Genomic DNA, 27,110 nt, shown 5'->3' with positions numbered 1-27,110 from the left:
GACTAATAATATGAGGAAATTGAGATTACGTTTAGAAGGTAGTAGCGTATATATTTTTTTATAATATGGACAAGCAGACGTGCATGCAGTCCACCTGATGGTAAGTGGTTACTGCCGCTCATGGACGTCTGTAATCGACTTCAGATAGGGTTAGATATTCGTACTGGAGGTCGGCCACAGATGCGCCGCTACCCCTAAGGACTAAGCTGGAACGCCTCAGATAAGTGTCTCCCTTACCACACCCTTCAAATCAGAACACAGCAGCGCTTAACACTGCTGTTATACGGCCGAAATAGGTGTGGTGTCGCCGGAGTCGAACCACGAAGGGTTCTACCACCATCAGATCTGTGATCAACCTCAGGTAGGGCGGTCATCGTTTTATGTATAGGAAGGGGGTAGAGTAGAGTAGTCCTGAAGGGGTTCAGGGGTTCACCCCTTTAGCATAAGCGGGAAGAGTAAAGCACGTCATAATGTATTTTTTCCGTAAACAGTGTAAAATTGCAAAAAAGGCCAAATTAAGAGAAATTAGGACTTGTATTTCTCTGCTAAAGTCGTAACTACACGAAAAATGCAAATTTTGAACATAACGTAAGATAGGAAGGGAAGGGAGGTTCAGGCTAATCATTAGAGAGGAGAGAGGGTCGAAAACTGCCTCCTTACAGAACAAACTAGATTACGTTTTATTTAAGACTAGTTTTTGCCCGCGGCTTCGCTCGCGTTTATAAGAGAATAATATGACAAACTAACATACATAAACTGCAAATTCGTACCTTCATTGGAAAGACAGTGGCGCCATCTGGCGAAAATTAGTCGTACCAACTCTGGAACCGTCGTGGGCTCATGGACAACAACCTTACTAAAGATCATCACTTGATCAAATGCATAGTTTACGATTCAATCCTTACTAATATCGATTAAAATAATGGATTTCTTTGGTCCAAAAAATCGATTCTCCAATTAATCGAACTAATATCGCCATCCCTAGTTGACGTGGGATTTCCGGGATAAAAACTATCCTATGTCCTTTCTCGGGTCTCAGACTATCTTTGTACAAAGTTTCATTAAAATCGGTTCAGTGGCTTAGGCGTGAAGAAGAGACAACCAGACAGACAAACAGACAGACAGAGTTACTTTCGGATTTATAATATTAGTAAGGATAGTAAGGATGACTTTTTTGTTTTTATTTACTAATAATCTCTTAATATTGTGTATAGGCTTAGGATTGCTAGTATACTACATTAATTGGGTACAAATTTAAAAACTAACCTGTCTCAAAAACGGGGAAACCCGTTGTTTCTTGTAATTGACGTCCGCCATATCCATACTCTTCTCCATACTTACTTTTTCAAAATCCGTCAACTGATTTGTTCATGCATTTCTGCTTTATTTGCTTACGATCTGTAAAAAAAAGTATATTTTTTTTAATAATTCAATAAAGGAAGGTTACCATTTCTTTGTATTTTTTATTATGTACATTATTTTCACATAGATTTCTAGTTATATGAATATCATTTACTCCCGTTATCAATATTCAATCCATCGAATGTTTAACCAACCAAAGATCGAAAAATCTAAGACAGTTTCTATTTGCCTACTAAATTTACGCTTCTTCTCCATAACGAAACACCTTGTGAAGTGGTGGTAGTTGTATTGACATTCAAAAAGTGCTCTGTAAAGAACCTATTTTGAATTAAAAAAAATGATTTGATTTGATTTGAATTTTCTTTGGTAAACAAAACACTGGATAGATCGATTATGAATAATGAGCGTATTTATAGATACTACTAATACCAAGACTACAGAAAGACAAACCGTTTTTCTAAAATTCTAATCACACTTTGTTATGAAACAGGTTATAAAAGTACCAGGAAGTAATAAGTAAGAAGTACGCCCATAACCTGCTTAGCATCTTTTGTCCTTTTTCGTCCTATTAGATAAAATATATGCGTCCTTTTCTCGCTACCTGTACTGCACTTTCTCCTTGCATAATATTGCGAATTTTATGAGTTACCGAAGATTTGTATGGTGAAAAATTATAATACCAATGCTAGTTACACACTATGTTTTGTTTTATGATTGCTTTTATAAGAAAGGTCTTACTTTAAATAAAATTTTGTATTATTATATCTAATGAATTATTATTACTTTAAGAATATTAACGTATATTCACATATTTTTATTTTATTCATAATATTAAGACAATAATTACAGGATATACGAAATATTTTTACATTGAAAACTTATCAAGGCTTAAAAAAAATTAGTACATTATTTTCGAACAAACTTTAAAAATTGCGCATTGCGTTTAATGCATAACGGAATCTCGGAACATATCAATCAAAAATATAAAATTGAGGTGTCTGTTTGTAATGTCAAAATAAGAGATTTTTAATTAATGCACAAATATAAAGTACCAGTATAAGTAAAACTACGGTAGTAAAACAAAAAAGTAATATCAAAAAATTGTATATCTGTTTGTTCACGCCGATTTCCGAAACGACTGAGCCGATTTTAATGGAACATTCAATGATATATAACTGATATTATAAGGAATAACTTAGGCTACTTTTATTTTAGAAAAATAATTAGGGATCCGTAAAAAAATTAAACATATGAAATCTCCCGATTTTTTTGGCGCTAATGTCAGTTGCAATCACATCAGTTTGTTTGATGTTTAATGTTACTTTGTTAAAATCGTTTAGTCTATAAAAAATCGGTAATATGTAAGTATCATGGATGAAATCGCGGGGCACAGCTAGTGCATACGTACAGTTACAGGCAGGAAATAAGTAGCGAAGTTGATCAGACAATTTGGTAGAAAGGAGGACATGATTACAATTTATAATAACTGTTTATATCGATTTGGTTTATTTACACATACCAAGTCTAAGTACTTTCTCTTCAAGTGCACTCAATTTGTCATATGTAGAAAGATCTAGAATCTAGATTTTAGACCAGTGAAAGAAGTATTTACAAAACTGGTTCAACATCACCAAATAAAATTACCATATAAATTGAATATAATCTGCCGGATTAAATACCTTTTCTCTTAGATAAAAATAGGTTTTAATTTTTATATATTTTGGGTATTTAAGTAAAATAACCTACGAAAACGTGATTAACGAATGCTGCATTCATTAAAGGTTGAACCCTTTTTGATTCGATTAAAAAGCACCACCGCCACGCCTATCTTTTTCAATCTAAAAACAGCAGTGCTAAGCGCTATTATATTCTGGTTCAAAGGGTAAGGTAAGGTAAAGTAAGGAACAAACTCGTTATGAGACATTCCAACTTAGTTCTCACGTTCTCAGGGGGCATACCACCATATTTTAAAAAGCCATCACAGTTCAGGAAAGTTTTATTTCCTCCTTAAAAGAGTAAAATATTCCGTCATACACAGTTGAACAAACTTAAACCCTTATTAATATTTTGCTTATCCATTGTATTAAACCAACTAAAATTGTCATATTTTGCTTAAAAAGTTAAATTTCCTGTAAAAAACGTAAAAGTATGATTAAAATAATATTGTGTTTCCGACATCAGACTCTAATCCTAAGATGGAACGAAATAAACTGCGTGTTCGTGCGCTTTGATGCCAAGTAAATCATGGTAAAGAAAAATAATATCATCGTACGGGCATTATACGTCAAAATAATAAGGATTTATTTAAAACTGTTAAAATATAGAATCGTGAAATACTTTAAATAATAAAATCTTATTTTCTTAGCTCAGACACATCTTTATTTCTCTTAATATTTGACAAGAAGAATAAATCATAAAACATTACCAAAGAGTTTAGTAACCTATAACAATACTTTTTGGATATAAAGATTATAATATTTACTTATTTACAACACGCCTCCTTAAATTTATAATCTCATAACATAACTATTACATACTAATAACATATCTTAATCAATCTTAACTCTAACCTGTTCTTCAAAAAACTTGCCTTATTTAAACTTTTAGTTAATATGTCTGCCAAATTAAATTTAGTATTAATTTTTACAATATCAATTATTTTCTTTTCATAGTTCTCATTTACATAATGATACTGCACTTCGATGTGCTTCGAATTCTTTGTAAAGTTGCCGTACTTAGCTATTGCAACTGCACCTGAGTTATCTACATAGAGTTTTATTGGATTACAAAATTTTACATCAAATGACTCACTTAGTAAGTTTCTAATAAAAAGTACTTCTGTTACTGCTTCTGACATAGCAGTATATTCTGCAAAAGTTGAACATTTAGTTACTGTATTTTGTTTACGTGATTTCCAATAAATTAAGTTTCCATACAATCTAATAATAAAACCAGTTGTAGATTTTCTATCAACATTATCTCCAGCAAAATCAGAATCTACCATACAATCTAATATTTCAGTATCCACATTATCATTATAAGTTAAACTTAGATCCTTAGTATTATAAAGGTATTTTAATATTCTCATTGCATATTTATAGTGTGTTTCGTTATAGCAACTTTGGTATCTACTCAAATAATTAACACTGTACGCTACATCTGGTCTTGTGCCTGTACTAATATATAACAATTCACCTATTATATTTCTGTACTTAATAGTTTCATCTATTTCTCTAGCTTGTTCTAGTTTTAAATTTGTTTCCATTGGAGTATCATATAACTTAGTATTTTTCAGATCATATTTTGCAGCCAAAGATTCAATATATTTTGTTTGGTTTAGAGTCATTATACCTTTATCTTTACTATAATCAATATCTATTCCAACATAGCTTTTAACTTTACCCAAGTCTTTCATAATAAATCTTTTCATTAAACTAGTTTTTACCTCATCTATTTTAGTTTTATTTTTACAACTAATTAAAAAATCATCAACATATATTAATATATATATTGGATCTTTGCTTGCTCTATTAACATATAAACAGTTATCATAGTTACTTCTAACAAAATTCAACGTTTTAATAAATGTATCAAAACACTCGTACCATACTTTAGGACTTTCTTTGAGACCATAGAGTGCTTTTTTCAAAGTTACAATAAAATTTTCAAAGTTTGCATTTTTCCTACCGGCGAGTAAGCATTATCAATGTAATCATTTTGCTGAAATCCTCTGACAACTAATCTAGCTTTGTAAATATTATTGCTTTTCTTGCTGAAAACCCACTTAACATCTATAACCTTTTTATCTTTTGGTTTTTCAACAATTTGCCAAGTATTCTTTTTATTTATGCTATTTATTTCTGAGTCCATTGCTATTTTCCATTGTTTATAATCATTGGAGTTCATCGCCTCCTCAAAAGTATTAGGTACATTGGCATCAATATAGTTAACATATATAAAATGTGAAACTGGATTACCATATCTAGAAACTGGAGTTCTCTTTCTCTTTTCTACTAAATTCTTATCTCCATTATCATTTGAACTATCATCAACTACATCCTTCAAGGTATTATTAGAACTAGTCTCCTCCGCATCTTCATATTTTTCATCACTTTCCTCATTTACTATTTCTTTTAAAGTTTGGTCTAATTCTAAATCTTTATCTTTTGGATCATCTAGTTTTTCTAAGCAAATCAGTTCAGTATTTTCTTCGATTACCTGTACATGCCTAGCATTAATTATTTTGTTATTTAATAGAACTCGATAACTATTTTCATTATAACCTACTAAAATACCCTTTTGTGCTTTATCATCCCATTTACTTTATCTTAAAACTTCTGGAACCCTAACATAAACTCTACTTCCATATATTTTTAAATGTTCGACATTTGGTTTTATTTTTAAAAATATCTCATAAGGTGTTTTATTTTCTACCGTATTTGCAATTGTACGATTTTTTAAATATGCTGCTGTTTTTATAAATTCAGGCCAATACCTTCTGTGAATTTTAGCTTCTCTCATTAAACACCTAGCTATGTCCATAGCAGATCTATTATATCTTTCCGCTACTCCATTTAATTCATGAACGTAGGGTGGACATGGTAATAACTCTATACCCTTATACCTTATAAAATTGTAAATCTCTTTATTTAAATATTCTCTACCATTGTCACACTGAATTTTCTTAATTCTTTGGTTGAATTTATTTTCTAATAAATTTATAAATTCTATAAAACAACTCGCAACTTCAGCTTTACTTTTAATACAAAATATCCTTGTGCATTTACTATAATCATCGATAAATGTAAGAAAATATTTCTCCCCACCATAACCAGTCGTATTATGTGGACCATTTAAATCAGTATGAATTAATTCTAAAATTTTAGTTGTCTTTGTTCTATTATTTTCAAAAGGCACATTACTCATTTTACTTTGAATACAATTTGAACATTTCATTTCTTTGCTTTCAATTTTATCAGGCAAACCATCTACTAATTTATTATTTATCAATTTATTTAAATACTGAAAATTAACATGACCAAGTGCCCTATGCCATTTTTCTTTCTGAGTTAAAGTTATTGAATGTGCATACATTTCTCTTTTGCATACAAAACTTTTTATAGAATACAAATTGTTTATTTTATCAGCGACAACTATTAATTCTCTGAGACTATTATAAATTTTTGCTTTTTCATTTTTTGCTACTATAGTGCAACTCTTAGTTATTTTTGAAAAGCTTAACAAATTTTGTTTAATGCCTTCAACAAAATAAACATTTTTTAAATCTACATACTTTAGATTATAATAGGTTTTAAAATAAATTTTAACAGTGCCTACTTTAGTGGCTTTTAACATGTTACCATCTGGCAGTTTTACATAAACAGGACTTTTCAGATCTATAAAATCATAAAAATATGTATCATTTTTTATTATATGGTCGGTACACCCGCTATCTAAAAGCCAATTAATTTCACCATCATTATCATACTCTTGTGTTACCTGATTTATCTCCGAATTACATACTTGAGCTGTCCATGACTCCCCTGCAAAGTTGTTTGAAGATTTACCACTGGACTGACCTTGACCCTTAAAATGTTTTTGACCTCTGCCTCGGATATGACCTCTATAATATCCACCGCTGTTGTAACCTCTCTGTGATCCTCGCTGACCTCTAGCAGTTTGTTGTCCTTGATTATATCTCTGCGCATACCAACAGTCCTTCTTGAGATGATCGGTCTTTCCACATACAAAGCATTGAGCCATAGTTTTGGTTGCAAATGTACTCATATTATTTTTCTTATCTGAGTCACTAGTAGACATATTTTTCTCTTTTATTTTAGAGCATACATAATCAACTGTCCTTTGTTCTTCTGGAATTACATCGAGAAAGTCTCCAATATAACTATAGCTTGGTGGGAGCGCTCTTAAGAGGTATCTTAACTTCTCAGGTTCATTTATTTTTCCTCCAGCCGTTTTAAACTCATTTATTGTTTTCTCGAACTCCACAAAAAAGTCTTCTATAGTATCATAATTGTTTAGTTTAATCTCTTCTATTTTCGCTCTGCAAATAATTTGCATGGCTGTAGACTGAGTAAGGTATATTTTATCGAACTTACTTAGCATTTCATACGCTGTTTTGCAATCGGTGATGTATTCCAATTCCTTGTCTGAGATTGTACTCATAATTATCGTTCTTGCTTTAAGATCCTTCTTTTTCCATTCTGCGCCGGCTTTTTCCATTTTCACAATGGCGGCCTCGTTGCATTCTTTATACTCTAACAAAGTTAATAATCTAAATTTCCAGCTTGAATAGTTTGCGCCATCAAAAATAGGTATCACAATGTCTTCAATCTTCGCTTGTTTAGCCATTTTTATGACAGTAATGTTTTCCAAGCATTTAAACAAATATTTATTTTCTTTCTTGCACGCGTCTTTTTATCACACTGCGTTTTTCTAGAAATTCTAATTATTTTTATTAACCACGCTCTGCTACCATGTTAAAATATAGGATCGTGAAATACTTTAAATAATAAAATCTTATTTTCTTAGCTCAGACACATCTTTATTTCTCTTAATATTTGACAAGAAGAATAAATCATAAAACATTACCAAAGAGTTTAGTAACCTATAACAATACTTTTTGGATATAAAGATTATAATATTTACTTATTTACAACAAAAACCAACACCGAAAATAAGACATATAGGTACATCATTTTGTTATTTACATATTAATTCTATACGCTGGTTTTTACATGTTTTAAAACTAATAAGGCTAATCTTATAGCAATCCTTACGACATTTTGCTGTTCAAACACATAAGTACTAATACTAATTAGGCTAATCTTATTGCCATCATCCTTACTACTTTTTGCCGCGCAAATCATGTTCAAATATAAATATTACTAGCTGACCCGGCAAACGTTGTGTTGCCATATAAATGAAAAAATGTTAAGGGTGAACAAGCCTTATCACTTAGGGGTATGAAAAATAGATAGTAGCCGATTCTCAGACCTACTGAATATGCATATAAAATTTGGTGAAAATCGGTAAAGCCGTTTCGGAGGAGTACGGTAACTAACATTGTGACACGAGAATATTAGATATAAGAATAATATAAACATACTTATCACCTCTCAAAAGTTTTGTGTAATTGAGATAGCAAACGTATGCAGTCCACCTGTTGGTAACTGAACACTGCCGCTCAGGGACATCTGTAATCAATCCTAGATAGGAGTCGCACCTGAGATCGACCACAGATGCGTTGCTATTTCTGATGACTAAGATGTAACACTTGTATCCTATTACGTTTTTACCCTTAGGGCACAGGGAGCCTTCAAAAGGTACCCGACGACGTGGGAGCGACGTCGAGTTATGTGGGATTTTTACCGCACAAAAACCCCCCCGGTGGCCGTCCTCATCGCTTGTTGGAGAACTCCGGGATCTCCGACAGGACACAACCGGAGTCCTCCAAGCGCGATGCCCCGATTGGGCTCTGCCCTGGGAGAGCAGTTTTCGCTCCTCCCAAACCATCTGGTGTTCACGACAGTATGCGACCACACATACCGCCGTCCTTCCCGGGGTAACTTACTGGACGGTTCGAGCTCCCACTCTTGCCGCCCGCAACCCCGGAAGCCGCCTTTTAGTCGCCTTTTACGACAGGCAGGAGATACCATAGCCCTATTCTAGTCTCGGAACTACAGGGACAGGGAGCCCGTACCCAGGGCCCGCGATGTTATGGGAGCCCCTCAAAGCTTATATACACGTATAAGACACGTATCTACTAAAACTAAATTGATTTGGGCTTTTGCCTTAATAAAAACTTTCCGAATTTTTATGACCCCACGGGCCCCGACTTTATTTAAAACGGCCCTGCTTCTATCGCCTCTCATAATTGTTTTACCACACCCGTCAAACCAGACTCACTCAATACAACTGTTATGAGACAGAAATGCATACTTATATTTTTGTACCTTCTTAAACTAAACATGAAGAGTTCTACTACCTTTTAAGTACCACTCGGTAAAAATCACAAACTTTTGAGAGTATTATGAAAAACTCCAACATGTACTAGATATTAAGAACATTCAAACCATAGGTTATTCACCCGACTGCGGAGAGTAATGTTAATCGAGTGTATGTATGTATGTCTCATTCTTTGGCACGCCCTGTATCCCAAACGACTTGACGGATTTTAACAGATGAGGAGTCGTTGGATTCGTCTTAATTGTAGGAGTAATATATACGTCTGCTACTCTTGTATTATAAAGAAAGGTAAATAGAGAATCATTATTACAACAAAAACCTAATCCTTACTCCTTACTAATATTATAAATCCGAAAGTAACTCTGTCTGTCTGTCTGTCTGTCTGTCTGGTTGTCTTTTCTTCACGCCTGACTTCTTTCTTTCAAACCACTGAACCGATTTTCATTAAATTTTGTACAAAGATAGTCTGAGACCCGAGAAAGGACATAGGATAGTTTTTATCCCGGAAATCCCACGGGAACTAGGGATGGCGACCTACGATCGATTAATGGGAGAATCGATCTTTTGGGCCCAAAACATCGATTATTTTAATCGATATTAGTGAGGATTGAATCGTAAACTATGTATTTGATTAAGTGATGATCTTAAGCAAAGTTGAAGGTACGAATTTTCAATTTTTATGTATGTTAGTATGTTATATTATTTTCTTTTAAACGCGGGCGAAGCCGCGGGCAAAAACTAGTATATATATATAACAAAAACCTAATATATATATATGTATATATATGTATATATACATATATATATATTAGGTTTTTGTTGTAATAATGATTCTCTATTTACCTTTCTTTATAATATAAGAGTAGCAGACGAACATGCAGTCCACCTGATGGTAAGTGGCTACTGCCGCCCATGGACATCTGTAAGCAACTCCAGATAGGATTAGATATTCCTACATGAGGTCGGTCACAAATGCGCCGCTACTCTTGAGGACTAAGCTGGAACGCCTCGGAAAAGTATGTCTCACTTCAAACCAGAACACAGCAGCGCTTAACATTTACTTATATTATGGGACAGAAATAATTACTAAAAACTAAAATACCTAACAATATTACTTATTTACATATAGTTGACGACCCGCGTGGCGAAGCGGTCACGGTCACGGAGCGGTTTGACGTGCAAAGGGTCCCGGGTTCGATCCCCGTTCAGACAGATATTTAAATGATGAATTTAGATTTCTGTTTCTGGGTCTGGGTGTATTTGTCTATGTGTGTGTCCATGGCACCCACGACACAGGGAATCCCAGGGGCAGTGAGTGTAAAAAGCGTTTAAATAAGGATGAATTTATTTCATAAAGCGTTTAAATAAGATTTTATTACACAGAGATAAATAGAAACTAGTTATTTTACCAAGGTTTTCGAGGAAGATATAAAAAACATAGTTTTGTTATAATTATCAAAATAACCCATGTGTAGCTTCGTCATGGTGTAATTAATATTAATTGGGATCTTCCAAGTAACATCTTAACCTTGGTTTTTTGTTCCAACTGGCAATGAATACTATATATTTAATAAACTCTTTTAGATATCTATATCAAATCTAGTCTCTATCTTGACACAATAACTTTAGCCACAAATAAATAAAATAGATGTCTATCTGTCATTTTACAATAATTGCATTATCTATGCAACATCTCCGTACTTTGACTTCTATCTAGTATCTAATCTAGTAGCAGCAGTATTAAAGCTGCTGTGTTGCAGTTAAAGGGGTTGAAGGGTTTAACGGCACATCAGTGGCCGACCTTAGGTACGAATCTAATGTTATCTTCGGTTGATTACATATGGGCGGCAGTAGCCACTTACCAACAGGTGGTATGCAAATTCGTCTGCTATTCCTATAAAATTAATACAAAATTTATATTACAAATCACCACAATTCCGTTAGTTTGTGCTACGATGTGTTTGTACGTAAAAAACCTTCGTTGCACGAAATATCAAATTTATAAATAAGGTCATTTTTTTGCCTCTATCATCGTATGTCTTTAAGCGCTAATGTAATTCGACATTCCAAAAAGTTGATGAAATCTGTTATCAAAGTCACCTTATACATTATACATGAAGGCTTTGTGATTTGTTTATTTATGTTATTACGAGCTATGTGTAAGGAGGCATTTACAAATTGTCAGTTACAATATTTTTTCTTATACTACTACCGGATCGGAACGTCGACTTCAATAGAGAAGATCGCGAAAGAAACTCAGTGGGTTTGTCTTTTTCTATAAACATTATTACTATTTTTGAATAATTACTCCTGACGAACCTGAAAAATATTAAAATCGTGTATGGTCATCGGAATCGTCGGTTCTTGAAATTTGTTCAAAATTTTGGATTAATTTGACCGTTGAAAATGGGTAAAACCTAGTCCAAAGATTACATTACGTATAAATAACTAATACTTCGTAATTTACATAATAAATAAAGAAGTATTTCAATCAATTTAAGGACATTTTAGAACGGTGACGTGGCAACATTTTATTTACGCAACAATTTCAATTGTAAAAAAACTGATTACACTTTCTTGTTAGGAGTGATCAATCTATGTATTTTACTGATCTAAAGTTGCCATATTTATTGTCAGGTGGTGTAAAAATAATAAAACATCACTATGGAAAAATTTGCGCTCATGGCAGTTTAAATTTAAATCAGACTCAATGACTCCAAAGTCATGGCCTGAATATAAATGTGCATGTGTACAGCCTGCTCCAAAAGTAGATGAACATGTTAATATTTCCAAGCGTTCGTAAGTATCTGAACACAACTATAGTCTGATTCATAATTAGCAATAATTAGGTGTCCAAAATGTAAACAAAGAAATGTCACTGTCAAAATTAACAAGAAACAACAACTTTAACAAACTCAACGAAAAACAAAAACTTCAACAAATATACACAATTTAACATATATCAGCTACGAAACTTAAAAATGACGGCACAAGCAATGTTTTGGATTCCGATTGTGTTACCATTTACTTTTGACACTTTGCGATGTTCATTTAATTATGATTCTAGGTGTGTTCAGCTATGTATGAACGCTTGGGTGTATTTTTGACATTTTCATGAGCTCATCTACTTCTGAAGCTGACTGTACATATTTAGCAGAATAACACTAAATGAAAGGTCAGTAAGGAACTTATCAAGTTTTGTTACTTAATATTGGACGAAAATTAGAACGAGATTGCCTTGTCAACTTGTCTACTACGTAATATGAAACTCTATATGACAAGAATGACAACACAATTTATTTGATTTACATAAATTTACATAGTGCAGTGATAGACTAGTGGTTAAGAAACGCGGCCTCTCGATTGAGGGGTCCGATGTTCAAATCCCAGGCACGCACCTCTGATTTTCAAATTAATGTGAGTATTAGAAATTAATTATCACTTGCTTAAACGGTGAAGGAAATCATCGTGAGGAAACCTGCGCATACCTGAGGGATTTATAAAAAATACCTCAAAGGTATGTGAAGTCTACCAATACGCACTTGGCCAGCGCGGTAGACTATGGCCTAATCCTTCTCATTCTGAGAGGAGACCGTGCCCAGCAGTGGAACAGCAGTGGGTTGATGAAGAATGACATTAACATATGTTAGTGACCGGAAATTAATGATGTGATGCTTAACGTATTGACGATTATAATGTTCATCAAAATATTGTTCTCTATTAGATCTCACAAAATAATTGCATCACAAAAATCTAATTAACACTCAACGAAGTGTTCTCGCGTCGGCTAGTATCTTATAAGCTTATAACAATGTTATATTATTCATATTGATAACATATGTCATGTACCAATGACCTAAGTATCCAAGTATAGAAATAGGAAACAGATTTAGCCATGTGCAAGCGATCTAGATTATAGTCACGAAGACATGATGAATGATGTGACACATGCTCTACATCAATGACGTTTTCTGTATTCGTTGCTTTAGAGTAGAGCCGGATTTAAGGGAGGACAACCGGGGCGGCAGCCCCGAGGCCTCCACAACAGAGGGGCCCCCACAATAGAGACGTCGTAATTTTTTTTTAAATAGGGCCACAAATACAAGTTTTTTTATATAATATAGGAGTAGCAGACGAGCATGCAGTCCACCTGATGGTAAGTGGCTACTGCCGCCTATGGGCATGTGTAATCAACTCAGATAGGATTAGATATTCCTACCTGAGGTCGGCCACAGATGCGCTGCTATCCCTGAGGACTAAACTGGAACGCCTCGGAAAAGTCTGTCTTCCTTACCACACCCTTCAAAACGGAACACAGCAGCGCCTAACACTGCTGTTATAGCACTGCCACAAAGGGTTCTACCACCTTCAAACAATAATAATATAACTATAATAGTTACAAACAACTATGAGACTATGGGGCATATTTTCAATATTAAAATTCTTATTTCGTACTTTCAAAATTTTTTTTCCATAGCTCGTGTCATAAAAAAGAAAAGCTCTTACTTATTCTAATCATTAAGGGCAGCAAAGCATCTGTGGCCGATCTTAGATAGGACGTACCAATCTGGGATTGATTACTGCTGTCCAGCGGCAGTTACTACTTACTTTCAGGTATCTCGTTTGCGACTGCAATCGTATATAAATAACCAAATTTCCGTCCAAATTGGATCAATAGTTTTTGAGAAAATCGCTGACATACAAACTTACATAAATACACACATACATAGCGATCGAATACAGGATATATTTTTATAAGTCGGTTAAAAAGAAAATAAACTGGCTTAGAACGCAATCAATGCAAAATTACAAGTATAATTAAACATTTCCTTTTGCTTATGTAAAATGCCGTGAAATTGCATTGTCATTACACAATGCAATTACATAACGCATTTAGGCCAATATGCTTAACTACACACGACAGTCTACACACATATATAATTTGTCTCAATAAAGATTGTATGTTAAAATGACGACATTTCTTCGCTCAATAAATATTAGATGTCAAAATGATGACATTTCTTCGCTTAATAAATATTAGATGTCAAAATGACGACATTTCTTAGCTCAATAAATATTAGATGTCAAAATGACGACATTTCTTCGCTTAATAAATATTACATGACGAAATGACGGCAGTTCTTCGCTCAATAAATATTAGATGTCAAAATGATACTTCTTCGCTCAATAAATATTAGATGACGAAATGACGGCAATTCTTCTTTTCGCTCATTTCATTATTCTACACCCAAAGCGTATAACTGGACTCCATTTGTCACAGGGCCAGTGGCGGACTAAGGTCGTCGGTGGCCCGGAGCGGAAAGTTGGAGGCCCCAAAAAGTGTAAAAAGTTTATTTGATTATAGGTCCCCAGGGTCTCGAACCGTCTAGCAAGCAATCCCGGGAAGGACGACGGTATGTGTAGTCGCATACCGTCGTAAACACTAGATGGTGTTGGAGGAGCCAAAAGTGCTCCCCCCAGGGCAGAGCCCGATCAGGGCACCGCGTCCGGAGGACTCCGGTTGTGTTCCCTCGGAGATCCCGGAGTTCTCCAACAAGCGCTGAGGACGGCCACCGGGGGGGTTTTAGTGCGGTAAGAATCCCACATAACCCGGCGTCGCTCCCACGTCGTCGGGTACCTTTTGAAGGTTTCCCCTTCGTTAAGGAAAAAAAAGGTCCCCAGGGTCTGGGGGGGCCTTCCGCCCCCCCTCTGAAGCTGCTCAACCCTACTCAGGAATAACCTGATTATTTCCGTCACAATGGAAACCAGTTATAATAATAAAATAAACCGGATGGCACTAACTAATATCGCTCAAACATCTTCATGCATAGTGCGTACATACATATTTACTCGTATGTATGACCTTAACCTTTAAACGCCCGATTCCTTTGCACACGTGTTGTCCCGTCAACATAAAAGGATTATGTCTGCATCTTAACTAATAATTAAGATTAAGAATAACTTTATTCATAACAAATTTCACTTACAAAACTTTGTAATACAAAAATTAATTAAAACTAAGTACAAGTAAATAAATTTTTTATATATTTTTTTTAATTTATGTAAAAATAATGGCTTTATTAATTATATGTAAAAATAATGGCATTTAAAAAAAATATTAAAAAGAGAATAATTATTTTTAAAATTAAAAAAGACAAACCCACTGAGTTTCTTACCGGAACTTCTCAGTAGAGGTCGCGTTCCGATCCGGTAGTAGTTTAAGAAAATATTGTAACCGACAATTTGTAAGTGCCGCCGTTGGCCTATACAAAAAAATAAATATATTTCATTTCATTTCATTAAAGTGTTGCAACTAGTGCCTACGTTAGGTTAGACCTGTGTTGTAGTCACCAGTACCCCACCCTTCGAATTAACAACATACAGTATAAGCATACATTATACTATCGGTAAGTTTTTCAGTTATTAAGATTTATAGTATTGTTAGTACTTGAAATACATGTGTGTATATACATACATACATACGTATGTGTGTGTGATTGTATGTGTGTGTGTGTGTGTGTGTGGTTTATAATATTATATACAGGGTAATAAATAAACTAATAAATTACGTTAACCACTCAAGTAATGGTTAACAAATTGCCAAATTTACCATTTGCTTAATATGTAGATGTTTGAGTGTGTGTATTTTTCTTTTTTTATAATATAAGAGTAGCAGACTAGCAACAGTCCACCTGATGGTAAGTGGCTACTGCCGCCAATGGACATCTGTGATCGTCTCCAGATAATATTAGATTCCTACGTGAGGTCGGCCACAGATGCGCCTACACTGCTTTTATTAGGCAGAAATAGGTGTAGCGGTGGTGCCGCCGCAGTCGAACGCAGGGTTCTACCACCTTTAATTTTATTTCATTTCATTATTCTTTAACACGACCTGCACCACAAACGACTTGACGAATTTTAACAAAAAATGTCAGATTCTTCTGAATTTTTGTAGCGACATGGGCTATATTATTAGGCAATCGGATTTTTGTTTACAATCATGAGTACTTATTGATTTTACCGTAAAATTTGTAGTGAGTAATATTTAATGCCACGATAATGCGAGACAAATTAATTGGTTAATGAATTTCAAAATTGGATTAAATAACCCTGTAATGTAGTCTGTTTATTTCTTTACATGGTTTGTTCAACGTATTACTAAGGAACGCTTAGGAAATTAGCATAAGTTTAAAATTACAATTTTCAATTGCAAATTGGCGAATTGAAAATCGTAGCTTGGTAATAAAGTAAAGTGGCTTAAATTGAGTGAAAGTTAAGAATATAGTATTTTGATATTATACATTTTTAAGCATTATTATATACATTCGTTTTACCATTGATTTAAACCCTATTTCTAGTAAATAATGTCTTGATTTTTTATCACACAGCGAACACACTTCCTTATAAAGTTATATCGACTACTTTTGAACTAATAACACAAAAGAAAGAAAATTTTAATTCTAATATAGTTTAGTCAGCGAGAGAGGTCGAAGTAATTAAATTTTGTTCTTATTAATATAAATTGTTATGCATGTAACAAAAAGTGAAATGGCCAGTACCGCCCATGGATATTTGCTATCAATACCTAATTAAATTTTTAAATTTGAGGTGAGTTAACTGCTAAATATGTTTATAAAGTAATAAATAACATTTTATTTAACTCTACGTCATGATGTTTAAATAAATATAAATTTGCATTATGTAATGACTACCGTCCTTGAAATGTATATAAATGTACATATGAACATAGTATTAATATAAAAGTATAAATATACATATTATCATGTAGTATTACAAGAATAACTGCATAGATTAAGTAAATGATACATTTTGGTATGCTAATGGAATGATACTGTTAAAACTTTGAACATTTTCAAAAATTCTTAAATTATAGCTATGAAAAGGAATTGTTATTTTAAATTAATTGGAAGGTGGTAGAACCCTTTGTGGTTCGAGTCCGGTGGCACCACCGCCACACCTATTTCTACCTAATAACAGCAGTGTTAGGCACTGCTGTTCCGTTTTGAAGGGTGTGTAAGAGAGAAAGACTTTCCCGAGCTTAGTCCTCAGGGGTAGCGGCGCATCTGTGGCCAACCTCAGGTAAGAATATCTTATCCTATCTGGGGTTGATTACGGATGTCCATGGGCGGCAGTAGCCACTTACCATCAGGTGGACTGCATGCTCGTCTGCTACCCTTATGTTGTAAAAAAATATATATTTATTTTCAACTTTATAGTTGACATTTAAAAAGCAATTAAACGTGGTGTAACACACATATGTAACGGACATTTTATTAACTTAATTTAAAATATCAAGATTTTACGATGCGAAATTCCTACCTAATTAATGAATTTTTAATTCAAATTTTCATCATGATTCTCATTTCATACGAAAACGTGTAGTTTTCGTATAAACACAAAACAATACGATCTTATCAGCAAAACGTGGTCGCAAAAACAATAAATCTTGAATATAATCTGAAATAATTAATAAATTTTAAATTAAACTCACGTAAACTCCAAAGTAACTTCACTTCACAAACATTATAAAATTGTATAACACTGAATACAAAAATTGTATAACACGAACACTGCGAATACGGTCTGTGTCCGGAATCACACTGGTGTGTTGTCGTGTGTTCTGTAGAATCACAGTAAATGCGAACTGAATCTTAATGATGGGTTCCGCACTTATTTGTGAATTAGGCCTTTTCTTGTGCCGGTTCTTCTGAAATTATGAAGCGGTGGTAAATTGTGACGTAAAAAAAGAGTTCTACATTATTTGATTTTGGGTACTGGTTGTAATTTCCCGTTCGCTGTAAATTATAGATCGACTATTAAGGTGCTCGATTAATTATTATAGAAATAGGTATGTTAAATTCTAAAGTTTTGAAATGATATTCCCTATTGCGGCTTGTTCCGATTTGTATGGTAGAAAATTTCACGTAAACAAAAAAATGTTATGCCCCCTCCATGCGACTTTCACTCTTTCTCACTCTCTTTCTCTCTCTCTTTCTCTCTCTCTCTCTTTATCTTTCTCTCTCCCTCTCTCTCTCTATCATATAAGAGTGTGTTCGTGTGAATATCAAGATTCGACAACGAGGCTGAGGGGTACTATTTTGTTATTTATTTTTATTTAAAATCATAAGTGAATAAAACTGTCCCATTATTTCAATTTTATAATGATGATACCAGAAATGGGCCCGACAGCTAGTGATTCGAAAAACGTAGCAAGCATGTAATACGAACTTGGAGAGAAAGTTAATAATATTGAATGATTTGATTCAAGCATTTCAAGTTTTCATACCAACTGTACTGTAACTAGAGTGTTTGCATTTACTGTTCCTAGAAACTTCCGTTCGGGGGTTCCCCGACCTCACACGTATCTTTAACTATTTTATCATGAAATTGGAGTAGTATCATGAAGTAGAAGAAGTAAATCCTCGTTGATTATTGTATCTGTAAGTAGTTATTGTCGCTTGTGGGCAACTATAATTAATCACAAATGAGATTAGAGCCTCTGAAATAAGTTACAGATTGCGATCCCGTTGCTATCCCTGAGGGTAAGGGAACGTTTCCTGTATGTCATCTTTAATACACACACACACGCACACGCATGCACGCACGCATGGACACACACACGCATGCACACACACACACAGACACACACGGCAACGCTTAAAACTACTGTTATAAGACAGAATGGTTTATAGGTATAAGTGTTTTGTAACTATAAGTATGTCACCGAATGCAATGAAAATGTTAACTTATATGATAAGTACTTACAATAGTAATTTATTTTTATAATAAGAAACTAACGAACCACTTTCAAAAGTTGATAAGTTTTTGTCCATATGTATTAAGTACATACAAATATATGCATAAAAGTGGAGTATCTGTCTGTAATTTGAAATCGTGAGTGTCAGAAAGATAGACTAAACAAAACCTTAAACTGATGCTTGAAAAAAATATGTATTTTAATTTAAAACAAACGATAATTTGATGATCATAAAGAGTTTTGTAAAAAATGGAATTTGATTTTTTTTTATTTGGATTTTTTTGTCCATTATTTTCAATACAAAAAAAAAATAGGTATACACAGAACAGAACTCGACAGAACCCTCAATGAAAACAGTTTTTCCAGCACCTTTTTATTTGGTTTGAGTTTTTTTTTAATTTTGTATTATTGGCTTGCTTGATGGTATGTAAACCTGTATTTATGATATGTGATTGTAGTGTGGGTTAATAAATTTTGACGAAATAATCAAATAGAGTCCTAATCGGATTTTTTTGTATAAGAGATATCACGCTCGCTGCGTCAAGTCATTCTAGCCTTATATGAAATTGAAATAGATACAATGAATATTTACAAAAATAATTGCACTATAAAAATTACAGCATAGTTTAAATACCTTGTCGGTATAGGAACCTCATACATATTATAATACAGAATATATGTAATGTGTAAGTTACGTATGCATACCTACTACATAAATAACATATCATTTCTTATGCAGAAACTATAAAATGATTATTCGAAGTAGCGAAAAAAATAATATGTACCTTCAAACTCTACTAAAAACTATCTACAAATATTAAACTTACTATTATAGAAGACAGAAGGTGTATTTTTTTATAAACATATTATAAACTTTGAAATATATTGAGTCCCTCTTTCCGTACACACAATATATGACGTAATTTCTTATTACTTAATCTTAAACAACAATTTTTGTATAAAATACAGTTTTGTACAATTATTATAATTTGTCGTGACGCTCAAAATCTGAAGAGTATTTTCTTATCAACATGTCTTTTTATTTATATAAACAAACTATTTTTACGGTTCGTTTATCACATGAGGGCAGTAGGTCTCCTGATTCAAGTAAAAATATGAGTTGCATACGTTTTATTGCTTTTTTATCGCGAAAAGTACATCTTCATTACTTTTATGTTGATATTTATAGGACAAAACGTGTCGTCGTCGAAGTAATCTCAAAAAGAGGTTTAAGACGTCTGATGACAGAGGCTGTTGTGTTCAGATTTGAAGGTTCAAGGACGCTTATCCGAGGCGTTCCAACTTTGTACTTAAGGAAAACAAGGCCTTTGTTGCTCAGCTTAAAGTCAGGTAGGAAGAGTCCTACCTGACTTTAAGCTTGTAATCCACTCCAGATAGAGATCTGGAGTGGATTACAAGAGTGGATTACACATAGTTAAGGGTGACAGTTGTCACTTACCATCAGGTGGACTGCATGCTCGTTTCTTATTTCCATAATGTACATAATAAAATTTGAAAATCCTTAGACGGATGCCTTAGAGAATGACGTTTGCTATACGTTATTTCTATTATCTGACGTCATTACAAGAATTGTAACCGGTTGTATCAGAATATAACAAAAAATCGAAGATAATCCTTATTCTTAGGCTTAAATAGTATGAGGAAAATATGTTAATTATTTATTTAATAATAGTGGCTCAGTATATATTGTAAGAATGGATTGACGTATGTAATTTATTATGCTTATGTTGATTTAGTGTGTGACCTTCAACGATAATGGTAGTGTTAATATGGTCTTTTGCCATTTCTTTGGTATTATTCAGAATACATTATTTACGACACATTTTCACTTTTAATAAATAGTTTTGTGATAGGTTATTTTTTATTTTTAGAGATATCTATAATAAACCTTAGAAAATATGTATTATTATTTATCAGTTATACAATATTAATATCATAGGACAATACAGACAGACATACAGACAATTGGATCGCGTGGCCTTAGGAACAGAATTATATATTTTTTTATTTACAGAACTGTTTTATCATATCTTATCTCTATCTTTTTTATTAATAAACGTATTTGCGTCTAACACAGTACACTGAACAAACGTTTTAATATTTTTTTACGGATCTCTGAAACCGGTGCTTCGTTAAAGTTAATTTCTGTATATGGAACCCTAATTAAAATAAATCTCAATTCAAGCAATGTCATTGACATTCAACAGGTATCGAAATGGTTTTCCCACTTCACTAAGGAATGCTAAAAGCAGGTTAGTGCCGCTCGCGAGAAGAAAGTTAAGATTCACATGCATTTTGCGCTCAGCTAAAGCAGGTTGCCCAGCAGTGGGTTATATAAGTCAACGTCAATTTAATATGATATATAAGTTCTTATTTGGAAATAAATATTTAGAAATAAAAATAAAGGAAAATATTTTTTTAATTATACTTTTTTTTATAGTACAGGAGTAGCAGACGAGTATGCAGTACACCTGATGGTAAGTGGCTACTGCCGCCCATGGACATCTGTAATCAACCCCAGATAGGATTAGACATTCATACCTAAGATCAGCCACAAATCGGCCTGAGGACTAAGCTGGAATGCCTCGGTATAGTATGTCTCCCTTACCTTACTCTTCCAAGCACAACACTGCTGTTATTAGACAGAAATAGATGTGGTGCTCAGGAGTCGAACCACAATGGGTTCTACCACCTTTAAAATATATAACCACCTATTTTTAATTAGCAAAGCCTCCTACTTAAAGTTTTTTTTTTTGTTTACGAGGGCGAAACCTTCAAAAGATACCCAGTGCCGTGGGAGCGATACAGGGTTATGTGGGATACTTACCGCACTAAAATCCCCCCGGTGGCCGTCCTCGGCGCTGCGTAGAGGGCTCCGGGATCTCCAGAGGACGCAACCGGAGCTCTCTTAGCGCGTTGCCCCGTCGGGCTCCGCCTAGGTGAGATTGGCGCTCGCCACACCGTCTGGTGCGTACGACGGTATGCGACCACACATACCGCCGTCCTTCCCGGGGCCGCTGGCTGGGCGGTTCGAGCTCCCACTCTTGCCGTCCACAACCCCGGAAGTCCCCTTTTAGTCGCGTCTTACGACAGGCAGGAGATACCGTACCCCTATTCTGGTCCCGAAACTACAGGGACACCTGCTTAAAGTTTGTTGATGCTTTAACTCTATATTACGAATGATCATATTGTTAAGCCCTTGTAGAAATTCTAACAAAAAGTGCAATCGTAAATCAAACCTATAAGGTCTACTTAAATGTCCTATTTCCGGTCAAGATTGATAGCATAGGGAAGTCAGCCACGGTTACTGACTGTTCCGTGTTTTATGGGAAGTAGGCTCTACGTAATGGTTTCTATTATGTATTATTTTATTATTAGTTTGAAGGAGAACCCTTTGTGGTCCGACAGCGGCAACACCGCTACACCTATTTCGTTATAACAGCAGTGTTAAGCTGCTGTGTTCTGGTTTGAAGTGTGGTAAGCGACATACTTTTCTGAGGTGTTCCAGCTTAGTCCTCAGAAGTAGCGGCGCATCTGTTGCCGACCTCAGGTAGGAATGTCTAATCCTATCTGGGGTTGATTACAGATGTCCATGGGTGCTAGGAACCACTTAACATCAGGTGGAATGCATGCTCCTCTGCTACTCCTATATTATAAAAACATCCAAAGCATTCCAACTTCCTCAGGGGTAGCAACGCCCCTGTGACCGACCTTAGGACTCTTACCTTACATGGGGTAGATTTGTGATGTCTAAGGGCGGCAGGAGGCACTGACCATGAGGATGCAAGTTTGCAATATCATCCCTTTACTTAATTTTATCTAGGCAAAGGTATATTATAACCGACTCCACGAATCTTATTACTTCTCAAAAGTATATTTAAACCAAGTCTAACATATAATTGTGCCTCAAAGCAACGTTACGAAACTTAGTTACAACAGATCAGCTAACGTAACATCAGTCACGAGACTCGAGTTCAACGTTGGCATTTGGAGATGAAAGGAGTTACGTGGGGATCATAGACAGATGCTGAATAGAAGTCAAATTTGTCAGCTGGGTTTCAAAAAGTTAGTATTTTATTTTTATGAAATAGGGAGCGAATGAGTGTGACGTCTGTTGGTGTGCCGTTGGTGCCCTTGGACGCCTGTTATCAACCTCAGAAAGGACTGGAGTTCTTTATGAAGTTTTTTTTTATAATGTAGGAGTAGCAGACGAGCATACCCACCTGATGGCAAGTGACTACTGCGGCCCATGGACATCTGTAAGCAATTCCAAGATAGGTTTAGATATTCCTACCTGATGCGCCGCTACCCCTAGGGACCAAGCTGGAATTCCTCGGAAAAGTATGTCTCCCATACCACATCCTTCAAAATGGAACACAGCAGCGCCTAACACTGCTGTTATAAGGCAGAAATAGGTGTGGCGGTGGTGCCGCCGGAGTCGAACCACAAAGGGTTCTACCACCTTCACAAGTCGCAAATAGATTTTTAATACTACAGAAGTAGCACATGAGCGTGCAATCTACCTGAGGGCAAAGCAACTACCACCTATGGACATCTATTCCAATCTATAATCAACCCCAGATAAGATAAGAGTTATACCCTCCCTTAACACGCCTCACGGACCGAAAACAGCGTTATTATCAAGTTATTAGTTAAAAATAACTAGTTTTCTTTCATATATTAGAATTAGTGCAGTCCATCTGATACTATGCTACTGATGCTCATGGACAGACGTCCAGAACCCCCATACAACTTTTTCTCCATGCCTAGTGCTGGGCACGTGTTTATTTAAAGCTGGGGAATCCCTGGAGATCCCACTTTCTTAAATGCGGTCGAGGGCTAGAATGTACGAAATAGTGGCGAACCATGTTGAATGACTGAAAGTTCATAACGCAGTCCAATGTCCAGCAAATAAGGTTAACAATATTAATCCAGGATTGTTTATTGTTTTGTTGTTATTAGAAAGGTGGTAAAGTCAGTAGGAATGGTTCGACCTGGGAGGTACAACCAACTTATTTCTAGCGTTAAAAGCTTTTTTGGGCTTTAGTGGATCTTAGTCGTCAGGTTTAGCAAAGCAAGGTATTTGTAAACTTTGCTTTGGGTAGAATCTGAATCTCAACTTCAATCTTTTAAAAAATCTGATTTTGATTAAGATCTACGTTTTAATTATACACCTACTTAAGCATAAAAAGTATGTATGTTTCTCACGACCGTTAAAATTTGATAATTTTATTCCTTTAACGTCGGCACGTTTTATTGCCGGCCTTTATTTTACTTGTTTTTATGTATGCAAATAGTTTTTAAATGTTAAAACATACATGTAAATACTCACCTATTATCAATTAAGTTACACTGTTATTTTTTGAGAATCTTAAGCGCAGATTTATTTATATATTTTTTTTTAATTTAATTGCATTTATTACATGAAAATAGTAAATACGAAAACCGTTATAGGTTGTGGTTTATTTAATTGATTGAGGAAGCATATCAGCTTCCATCTGCTAGGAAGCTTGTTTTCTTAAACCTGCACGCTTGAGACTTTTTTTTAAAGATTTTCATAAAGCAATGGGACTTACTGGATTTATTTTATTTATTTATTTATTTTAATCATATTTACAGCTAACATTACAGGTTAGATTTTTTTTTATATAATATAAGAGTGGCAAACGAGCATGCAGTCCACCTGATGGTAAGTGGCTACTGCCGCCCATGGACATCTGTAATCAACCCCAGATAGGATTAAATATTCCTATCTGAGGTCGGCCACAGATGCGCTGCAACCCCTGAGGACTAAGCTGGAACGCCTCGGAAAAGTCTGTCTCCCTGACCACACCCTTCAAACCGGAACACAGCAGCGCCTAACACTGCTGTTATTAGGTAGAAATAGGTAAGGCGGTGGTGCCGCCGGAGTCATACCACAAAGGGTTCTACCACCTTCAAATGTAATGTCGTACTTATTCTAGTTTGAAGTAAGAGTAGTAGTAGAAGCTACCTACTTATAGTCTGATTCATAATTAGGTGTCCAAAATGTAAACAAACAAATGTCACTGTCAAAATTAACAAGAAACAAAAACTTTAACAAACTCAACAAAAAACGAAAACTTTACAATTATTCACAATTTAACAAATGCGCTATGAAAACGATAATACATTCGAGTTTGATTACAATCACGAAAATGAATAACATCAGCTACGAAACTTAAAAATGACGGCACAAGAAATGTTTTGGGTTCAAAGTTCCCACAACCACCTTCAAAGTTAGATGCGAGTAAGCAATAATGATTGCATTACATTTCATAATGTATCTAGAAGTGGCTCTGTAGCTTAACTATGAAAAGTTCAAATTATTCATCATAATGCCTAAAGCTCCAAACTTTGTCTATAACAAAACACAATGCAATTGGAAAGGCTTGGCCTCGATTTAGTCATTGAAGCCTCAAGTTAGGCTTTAGGTCATTTTGTCAGAACTATTTAGTGTTCCGATGTTAGGCTATTTGCATATGATCGGAATTCTCTGCAGGTTCACGAGAATCTGTAGAAACAAGGTGGATGACGTTGCTGCAAGATTTAGTATTTTTTGAAATTCAAGTAGCATACTAAAATCTTAGCATTGATGCAAGAAAAGTTTGCAAAGGTTTTATGTTATTTTTTTATACTATAGGAGTAGCAGACGAGCATGCGGTTCTGATGGTAAATGGCTACTGCCCCCATGGACATCTGTAATCAACCCCAGATTAAATTAGATTAGCTAGGTTGGATACAGATGCGCCGCTAATTCTGAGAATTAAAATGGAACGCTTCGAAAAAATATGTGTGAAATATACCAATCCGAAATTGGTTAGGGCGGTAAATTATAGCCCTTCTGGCTCTAATTCGATTAAACCCTTCTCGCTCTAAGAGGAGACCCGTGCTCAGCTGTGGGACAGTATTGAATTGACGAATACAATACCAACATCTGATGGCAAGGGGTAAATTGTGTATGCCTATCTGTCATCAATCATCAACAACCCATTACTGTCCCACTGCTGGGCACGGGTCTCCTCTCATAATGAGAAGGATTAGGCCATATTCCACCGCAATGACCAAGTGCGTATTGGTGGACTTCACATACCTTTGATTTTTTTTTATTATTATAAATCTCTCAGGTATGCAGGTTTCCTTACAACGTTTTCCTTCACCGTTTAGCAAGTGATAATTAATATCTAATACGCACATAACTTTGAAAAACCAGAGGTGCCTGGGATTTCAACCTCTGACCCCTCGATCGAGAGGCCGAGTTTCTTAACCACTACGCTATCACTGCTGCACTAGGCTATACTCTAAATAGGTATACTATACTAACACCTCCAAATAGGATTCGTCTTACAGGGTACGCCACAGAAGCATTGCATCACCTGAGGACTAATTTATAATGCCTTGAATTAGTCTTCATCTTACTTCGCACATCAAAACTAGAACACAACCACATTTAACTTTTTTGTTATAACTAATATGGCGGTGCTACCGACGTCAATAACCACTAAGAGTTCTTTTTTAACTTAAGAATTGGCACAGATGAGGGAAAGTATTTCCCGTGGGCACCTCAAAGTTGACAGGATGGAGTAGCTTCTGCTCCATCCTGAACCGGGAGGGCAAACATTGTCGGAACCGCAGAAGAATATTGCAAATAATGACATGTAAGTAGAGAGTGATGACATGTGAGTAGCAGACGAGCTTGCATTCCACCTGATGGTAAGTGGCTGGACATCTGTAATCAACCCCATATAGGATTAGATAGTCGGCCACAGATGCGACGCTACCCCTAAGGATTAAGCTGGAACACCTCGGAACAGTCCGTCTCCCTTACCACACCCTTCAAACCGTAACACAGCAGCGCCTAACACTGCTGTTATTAGGCAGAAATGGTGTGGCGGTGGTGCCGCCGGAGTTGAACCACAAAGGATTCTACCACATTCAAGCTTAT

General features: G+C 35.0%; 1 protein-coding gene across 1 annotated transcript in view; it reads right to left on the bottom strand.

The window, feature by feature from the left end:
- Positions 1–17,946, bottom strand: part of LOC140754663 (facilitated trehalose transporter Tret1) — a 28,860-nt gene extending 10,914 nt beyond the window's left edge. The window contains exons 1-2 of the mRNA XM_073089687.1: positions 17,861–17,946; positions 1,267–1,398 (exon numbers count right to left, since the gene is read on the bottom strand). Coding sequence (XP_072945788.1) covers positions 1,267–1,335 — 69 coding nt within the window. The 5' untranslated portion in view covers positions 1,336–1,398; positions 17,861–17,946. The remainder of the gene's footprint in view (positions 1–1,266; positions 1,399–17,860) is intronic.
- Positions 17,947–27,110: the final 9,164 nt, after the last annotated feature.

The sequence above is a fragment of the Epargyreus clarus genome, unplaced genomic scaffold, assembly GCF_041222505.1.
Source record: "Epargyreus clarus isolate Ecla_fem2 unplaced genomic scaffold, WU_Ecla_fem_2.2 ptg000031l, whole genome shotgun sequence".
NCBI classification, from domain to species: domain Eukaryota; kingdom Metazoa; phylum Arthropoda; class Insecta; order Lepidoptera; family Hesperiidae; genus Epargyreus; species Epargyreus clarus.
Note: the sequence above shows the minus strand (reverse complement) of the source record. Positions and strands in the feature narration are given on the sequence as shown.